Source organism: Panthera pardus, unplaced genomic scaffold (assembly GCF_024362965.1).
Source record: "Panthera pardus isolate Hobbes unplaced genomic scaffold, ASM2436296v1 HiC_scaffold_10, whole genome shotgun sequence".
In the NCBI taxonomy this organism is placed as follows: Eukaryota; Metazoa; Chordata; class Mammalia; order Carnivora; family Felidae; genus Panthera; species Panthera pardus.
Genome location: NW_026526655.1, coordinates 26,463,966 through 26,472,559, shown reverse-complemented (window position 1 = coordinate 26,472,559; position 8,594 = coordinate 26,463,966). Strand labels below are relative to the sequence as shown.

The 8,594-nt window shown below is 34.8% G+C and overlaps 1 protein-coding gene across 2 annotated transcripts in view; it reads right to left on the bottom strand.

Annotated features, from left to right (window-relative positions):
• Positions 1 to 278: 278 nt before the first annotated feature.
• ACADL (acyl-CoA dehydrogenase long chain) overlaps positions 279 to 8,594 on the bottom strand; it is a 51,702-nt gene continuing 43,386 nt past the window's right edge. For both annotated transcript variants that reach the window (XM_019446111.2, XM_019446113.2), the window contains 2 exons: positions 6,824 to 6,910; positions 279 to 1,165 (listed from right to left, as the gene is read on the bottom strand). In XM_019446111.2, the coding sequence (XP_019301656.2) occupies positions 1,072 to 1,165; positions 6,824 to 6,910 (181 nt within the window). In that variant the 3' untranslated portion in view covers positions 279 to 1,071. The remainder of the gene's footprint in view (positions 1,166 to 6,823; positions 6,911 to 8,594) is intronic.

Below are 8,594 nucleotides of genomic sequence, written 5' to 3'. Positions count from 1 at the left end.
TTTCATTTGCCATCATATTTTTAACAGTTTAGCTTATAGAAGACACAATGTACTTGTTAAACAAATTTTTAAAAGTACACTGTTCCAAAATAAAAGTCACTGTTTTGGTATCTATAAATATACCAATATATTGAAACTAAAGGATGATAAATGATTCTGTGTTCTACTATAAATTAAACTGGGATGGTATCTGTTGAAAAGCCCAAGTGCCAGTAGATAAGAGAAACAACCACATTCTCTTTTTTTTTTAATGTTTATTTATTTATTTTTTTGAGAGAGAGAGAGCACAAGAGAGAGCAAGCTGGGGAGGGGCAGAGAGAGAGGGAAAGAGAAATCCCAAGCAGGCTCTGTGCTGTCAGCATAGTCTGAAGTGGGACTCGAACTCAAGACCTGAGCCCCAGAAACCAAGAGTCAGACGCTTAACCAACTAAGGCACCCAGGCACCTGATAAGCCACCACATTCTCTAGCTGGAGTTGGGCAAATGAATGCTCAGTTTGAGTCATAGTGGATCCAAGGCAATAAGGCAAGAGGGCTTCCTGCTTCCACTAAAAGCACTCATCACCGTTTCATAGAGACTCTTCATAAGCTTTTGTTTGAAGAAATGATTCCACTGCTTAGAAATAGGTTTAGGGGAGGGTGGTAGAAAACATTTGCATTGTATATTATATTTATTTTTCCCTTTCAAAGTCAATGATCTCTAACTGCTATTAATGTTTTTCTAGTATAATAACAAAACTATTGCTGTCTCAATTTGAAAGCAATTATTTTTTATTTATTTATTTATTTTAGAATTTTAGGGAAAAACCAAACACCAAGGTTTCTAGAATCAGAAAATCTTTGCCTTTTAGCTATATAAAAATTAAAAGTTAAGCCTATACTGGACAATTTTAGAATCTTTGAATTCAAAGATTTCTCCTATCATTGTACTAATCTCATATATGATTTCTCTTTCAACAGAGAGAACATATAAAAACATGTTTAGCATTTCCTCCCTTTCCAGGTTGCATTTTATCTTGAGTAGATTTAAAAGCAGATTAGTTGTAATAGGATTCCAGGATGTGGGCAGATGTCTACTTGTCACGGATGATCTCTCTTGCAATCAGCTCCTTCATTATTTCATTGGTACCACCATAGATTGGCTGAGCGCGGGCATCCACATAAGCTCTAAGTAAAATCAGAAGATTGAATGAATAAATAAAAGATATTGGAAGTTATAAGTTTTGTCTCAGCAGGAAACTATTGATTCCTTTAATGTATTCATTTAATGAAATCCAAAAAATAAAAGTTCTCTATAAATTACTTTTTTTTTCAGTATGGCATTCATCCTAGATTTGTATAATTATCAAATTCTATTAAGGTACTGATCATTTGTACAGCTTTTAGTTTGCTTGATGTTTAGATTACAATTTAGATTACAATTTCAAAATAACATTAAAAAATGTTTATTTATTTTTGAGAGAGAGGGAGCATGAGCAGGGAAGGGACAGGGAGAGAGGGAGAGAGAATCCCAAGCAGGCTCTGAGCCATCAGCACAGAGCCCGATGCAGGGCTTGAATTCACGAACCTTGAGATCATGACCTGAGAAGAAACCAAGAGTTGGTCGCTTAACTGACTGAGCCACCCAGGAACCCCAATAATAACATTTATTAGTATGTTTCATTTGATTTAATTTTGTAAACTTTAGCACATATACTAGCATTCTAAAAAAGGCTGTTTCAGATTTAGAGTGGATAGAATGTCTCAATTTCTTATTATCTTTAATGTTTCCTTAAAAATGTTGAAATCCACTGGTTTTATAGGAAACAAAAGAGAAAAGAAAGTATCTATTTTCTAACATCCCTTAGATTTCACCACCACTGCTGCCATCAGGAGTATAAATCGATGCTTTAGAAAATATTACTTCCCACAAAGTTAACAAGTAACTTATTTTTTAGAAATGGTTAATAGTCATTCCAGTAATGTATGACATTAAAATACTGAGTAGCTGAGTTTACTCTCACACACACACACACACACACACACACACACACACACGTTACCAGGAATTCACTTTCGGTAGCAAAGATAGCAACCGTGATACTGTATAGTTGTTTTTACCTTTTCTCATTTCATTTTATCCTCTCAACTCCAGCATCAGGAAGGATAAATATTATTATTGTTTTGTAGGTAAGGGAACTGAGATGCAGCGTAGTTAATACACATATTAATTAATGGTTGTTATTTAGTGATCACATAACAGATAATTGACAGGCTGGATTGAGAAGGTAGGTATCCTGCCACTTTGGCAAGTATCTTTTTTATTATATCATAGTATTTTCATTGGCCCAAGCATGTAGGATTAGTTATTGAGCTTTGGACTCAAATTCAAAGGCATTTTTTTTTTCAAGCATAGAATCTATTTTTGGTTTTTGCTTTTTATTTTTTAATGTTTTTTTAATTTAACATTTGAGACAAATTAAATATGCTGGCTCTCTAGGAACATGACCAATACTGGACTCTTCATATTCTTCATGGTACCTTATAAAAAGTAAGCATTCAGTAAATATTTACTGACTTAGTGTATTACCAAGGAATTTTAGAGTCTCAATACCTACTTTTTGTTGAAACTTGGAATCTAAAGACATTTGTATTTTCAAGTATATATATTTTTTCTTTTGAACAGATTTCATTGTTGCTCACAAAATCCAGCACTTGCAGATGGAGAATCTACGTGGCACTTTGGCCTACTTCAGCAATCTCAACGCTTTCAGACATTTTTGGATTGGATTGGGCTTTTTTTTTTTCTTTTTTTCACATTAAAGAAATTCCAATGGAGTAGGTAATGAAAGAGATCAGTAGACCTTTTATAGGTTACTAATTAAATTCAGTCATCAACTAAAATTAACAGAGAAAGGCAGCAGAAGGAATGTTTAACCACACAGTGATGGAGCTCTGTATCTCAGGCTATTCTTCCTAGCATGGCAGAGAGGTCTTGAAACGGCAATGCTTAAACCTCACCTCTTACAGGCCCCAAGCCTAATGAGTAAGAGTGAAATAAGTTCACTAGCTTAAGACCAGTTATTTAAAAAAAAACAACAACAAAATGAAACAAAGCAAAAAAGCAAAAAAAAAAAAAAAAAAAGAAAAGCACCTGTTTTATCTGCAAAATGAAGACTCAGCAACACACACACATAAATACACAAATAAAATAGCTTAATTCGAGGATATAAGAAACACCATTAGAGTGATTTTTTTTCCTATCAAATCAAAATCTGTGCACTGCAACCACATAACCCCTAATGTGTCTAATCAGCCTTTGATATTATCTACTACTCTATCTCTTGTCAACTTATGAAAAGTTCTTTCCTTGTATCTCTGGGGTGAGAAATAGCAGTCTAGTTTAAAAGTTCATACAATCTTTGAACTAACAAACCAGCCAAGAAGGGGATTATTATTCTTGAAAGGAAATATAAGTCTCTCAAATTGAAACCAGGGATTTCAAATAAGCCATCAAGCTACAATTTTTGCTTGCTACTGACCTGAAGGAATCGCCTCTAAGAAAACACAGAGCAAGACTTACTCTGCGCTCTAATCTTAAGTCATGTGGATGGGTGACCCCTCACCTCATGTATCTTCCTTAGAACCCGAACTAGACTAGACAAACTAATCCACTACATGTTTACATTTCCAGCAGCGGTTGGAACAACACATTTAAGTATAAAAATAGTACATTCATTATGATTTGACTTTCTTAGCATTGTGAATATTGTGAATAAGATGGATTAATACTATGAATAAAACATGAAAATGCACAGAAAAAAATTCCAGTGATGATTTAATTTGTGCTAGCATAACTCAGTGTTTACTTCTGATTTCATGACTACACAAAGATAAAAAAAAAATCTGCTTTTGATTAAGGCTCGTTTGAAGTAGTTCTGAAAGGATATACCAAAATCCAAGTCCAAGGATTGCCAAAAAAAGAAATATATAAATAAAATCATTTAGTTACTTCACGTCTACATTCCCAAAGAAAGGAAAAGCCCTAGTTGTTGCTGAGTTTTTATAAAGGTTATAAATTATACACACCCTGTGATTAAAGCTTTCTGAACTAATTTTACAGAAAATTAGCAGATTATATCTATGCTGCAGCTTCTGTTCTTAATTTAACTTAACTAAAATGTTTATTTTCCTCATTAAAGACCATAAATGTATCAAATGTTTCCAATTATGTTTGCCAAAATGATAAATGTCAAAGTCAGTTTGAATACTAATTTGATAATTTTCCCTTTAGATAGTATGTATTTACATTAAAATTAGAATAGAAAAAGTTTTTTTTTTTAAGTTTATTTATTTTTGCAAGGAAGAGAGAGTGTGTGTGCACAGGGAAGCAGCAGAGAGAGAGGGAGAGAGAGAGACAGAGAGAGAGAGAGAGAGAGAGAGAGAGAGAATCCCAAGCAGGCTCTGCACCATCAGCACAGAGCCCAATGCAGAGCTTGATGTGGGGCTTGATGTGGGGCTTGAACTCACCAACCATGAGATCATGACCTGAGTCAAAGTTAGACACTTAACCAACAGAGCCACTAGGAAAAAAAAAAAACAAACCAAACCAAAACAAAACAAAAAACAAAAAAACCTAGAAAACACTAAAAAAAACTAAAAACAAAAACAAAAAAATCTAAAAACTAGAAAAAGTTTTTAGAAGCCCATAGCATCCATATTCTCAGATTCAGAACTAAACCAGACCTGTCTCCATATAGTAAAACTTCTTTAAGTAAGTTTTATAAACTGAAAATATTGTTAAATTAGAGGAAAGGTTTATTTTCTAGAGCGATGACGAGAAATGTCAAGGGGAAGAGGGAAAGAAGAGATTATGGAAGTGGAGAAAGAAATATAGAAGAGGATGCTGCCTAGTGACAAACCAGTACTGCTCCAAACTAATAAGAATATTCATGTGTAAGAGAGTAAAAAAGGGTGCATTTAATTTCTTTGGAAGGAAATAAAAATTATATCTGGAAAAAATTATTACTTTTAACTTGTTTCTTAGAGAAAATAATCAAATGCTTAAGATATGACAACTTAGATCTTTTTCATGTGCAAGTTTTTTCCTAAAGTGCCTTTTTTTTTACTTTTAAAAAGTGATATTTTTAAAAGAAGACATATAAATGACCAACGGTATATGAATAAATGCTCACTGTCACCAGTCATCAGGCAAATACAAATCAAAACCACAAGGAGATACCACCTCACACCTGTGAGGATGGCTATTAACAAAAAACAAAGGCCAACAAGTGTTGGTGAGAATGTGGAGGAATTGGAACCCCTGCACACTGTTGGAGGGAATACAAAACAGGGCGGCTGTGATGGAAAATAGTATGGAGGTTCCTCAAGAAATTAAACAGAACTACCACATATCCTAAAATTCCACTTCTAGGCATTTATTGCAAAGAATTGAAATCAGGACCTGCAAGCGATATTAGCACTCACATGTTCATTGCAGTATTATTCACAATAGCCAAGATGTGGAAACAACCTAAGCGTCCACGGACAGACGAATGTATACGGAAAATGGAATGGAATACTAGTCAACCTTCAAATAGAAGGAAATTCTGCAATGTGTGACAACTTGGATGGACTTGAACATTCTGCTACGTGAAATAAGCCAGTCACTGAAAGACAAATACTACATGATTCCTACCTATAATGAAGTATCTAAAATAGCCGAATTCACAGAATCTAAGAGGTATGATGGTTGTCAGGAACAAAGGAAGGGGATAATGGGGAATTATTAATCAATGGGCATAGGGTTTCAGTTAAGCAAGATGAATAGGCCTTAGAGATCTGCAGCACAACGTTGTACCTACACTTAACAGTACAGCATGGCGGGGCGCCTGGGTGGCTCAGTTGGTTAAGCATCTGACTCTTGATTTCGGCTCAGGTCATGATCTCACAGTTCTTGAGTTCAAGCCCTGCATCAGGCTCTGTGCTGATAGTGCAGAGCCAGCTTGGGATTCTCTCCCTCCTCTCTCTCTGACCCTCCCCTGCTGACATGGACGTGTACTTTCTCTCTCTCTCTTTCAAAATAAATAAACATTTAAAAAAATACAGTATGCGACACATAAAAATTTATGAAGAGGGTAGATCTCATGTTAAATGTTCTTGCCAGAGTAAAATAAAATAAAATAAAATAAAATAACTAATAGCCAATGCAAATTAAAGGAAGAATAATAACCTATTTTCTATGCATTATGTTAGCACAAAGTTTAAAAAGCAAGAACATTCATAGTTTAGGAGGATAAGTTATCCTCAGACTTTTTTCATTTGAGTAAGAGTTGCTACTAACTGGAGAAAATGATTGGGCAATGTACTAAAATTTAAAATGTGCATATTTTTGAAATAGCAATACTACTTTTGGAATTCTGTCCCATTGTAATCGAAAACACATGTATCTAAGACAAACGCATAAAGGTGTTCTGTCGCAGCATTCATTGCTTGTCATAGCAAAAAAGTAGAAATAACCAGATTATGGTTAAGCAATAAAATACAATATTCAACTATAACAAAAGTGATATTAGTCCTGTAAAACGATTCAAATAAAGCCAAGTTTTATTATATACTGATCTCTTCCCTTTCTTTAAAAGCGATAAAATCCTTTCTTTAAAAGGTTATCAGGTGGGCTGATAACCTGAAGCTGTTTCATCTGGTTGAACACACTCTGTAGTCAGCTGACAAATGCAAAGATTTTGCATCTCTTTTCCCTCTACACTCAATGCACAAAGTACAGTAAAGAAATTTTCCTTTTTCTTCACATCATCCAGAAGTGCGTACCACAACAGCCATACTCACTTTGTAATCGGGTACTCCCACATGTATCCCCAGGCTCCATGGAGCTGGACACAGTCATAAGCTACAGTGTTTTGTAACTCACTTGCCCTGGATGACCAAAATGAAAAGCAAAAAAGGAACATTTGAAATGGGTTTTCGCGAGGTGCTTCACAATCAGGAAACAAATAATTTATGACTGTTTAAATACATACATTTATCAAACAATTACAATTAGACATATTAGCCAACAAGAGAAGACTGATATAAATTACATATGCAATAAACTTCTGGAAAATTTTCATGTAATGAATACTTTCTGCATCAGTTGGTTCTGGCTGGGTTTTTGTTAAAGCTAGAAATAAAAAGTGGAAAGCATAGTCTATTAGGTTTTGGGCTACTTTAGGCTTGAGAAGGACATAATAAAAACTTGAATTTTGTCTAATTTATTTAAATTCTCCATATAATCTCAGTTAAGTGTACAGTTATACAGCCATCTATTTTCTTTTGCATCGTGATACGTCTTTTTCTCCAAAGATGCCACTTCTACCCGAAAGTTGCAATTCTGAATTTCAGTAACTGTGAAAAAAATTTTTTAGAGTTTTTCAGAAATAAACTGAAAGTAAAAGTAAAAACCTAAAAAGTACTATTAAAGTACATACCATCATATAGGAAACTTTTAAAAGATTACTTGGGTATTATTATTCCCAAAGTATATGTATATTAATATGAAACACTTGAGAAATATTCTTGTTTGGTCTCATCACAGTAATTTTAACTACCATTAAAATTCATAAGATAACTGGTAGGGATTTTATTCATCTCAACATAAAAATATAAGTTCAAAATTCTTTTCACCCCATTTTTCTTTTTTTTCTTTTTTAATTAGAGATTCCTTTTCATGTTTATTTAGTTTTGAGAGAGAGAGAGAGAGAGCAAGCAGAAAAGGGGCAGAGAAAGAGGGAGACACAGAATCTGTAGCAGGCTCCATGCTGTCAGCACAAAGCCCGACATGGGGCTCAAACCCACGAACTGTGAGATCATGACCTGGGCCAAAATCGGACACTCAACCAAATGAGCCACCCAGGCATCTCATTTTTCCCTTAAAAAAATTTTTTTTTAATATTTATTTATTTTTGAGAGACAGACATAGTGTGAGTTGGGGAGGGGCAGAGAGAGAGGGAGACACAGAATCCAAAGCAGGCTCCAGGCTCTGAGCTGTCAGCACAGAGCCAGATGTGGGGCTTGAGCCCACAAATCGTGAGATCATGACCTGAGCTGAAGTCTGGCACTTAACCGACTGAGCCACCCAGGTGCCCCTCCTTTTTCTTTATTTTTTTTAACCTCTGCCCACAACATGGGACTTGAGCTCATGACCCTAAGATCAGGAGTTGCATGCTCTACTGACTGAGCCAGCCAGGCTCCCCTAAAAGTATTTTTCAATAATGGGAAACCTAAAGCAAAAGTAAGCATAGACACATTTGCCTATTTTAAATAATTTTTAACTCTCAGCAATAGCCAAACTATGGAAAGAGCCCAAGTGTCCATTGATTGAAGAATGATAAAGATGTAGTATATTTATATAATGGACTATTACTCAGCCATTAAAAATAATGAAATCTTGCCATTTGCAACAACGTGGATGGAGCTAGAGAGTATTATGCTAAGCGAAATAAGTCAGAGAATGACAAACACCATATGATTTCACTCTTATGTGGAATTTAGATACATGTGGGAAACAGATATACATATGGGAAGGGGGGAAAAAAGAGAGAGAGAGAGGGAAGCGAACCAT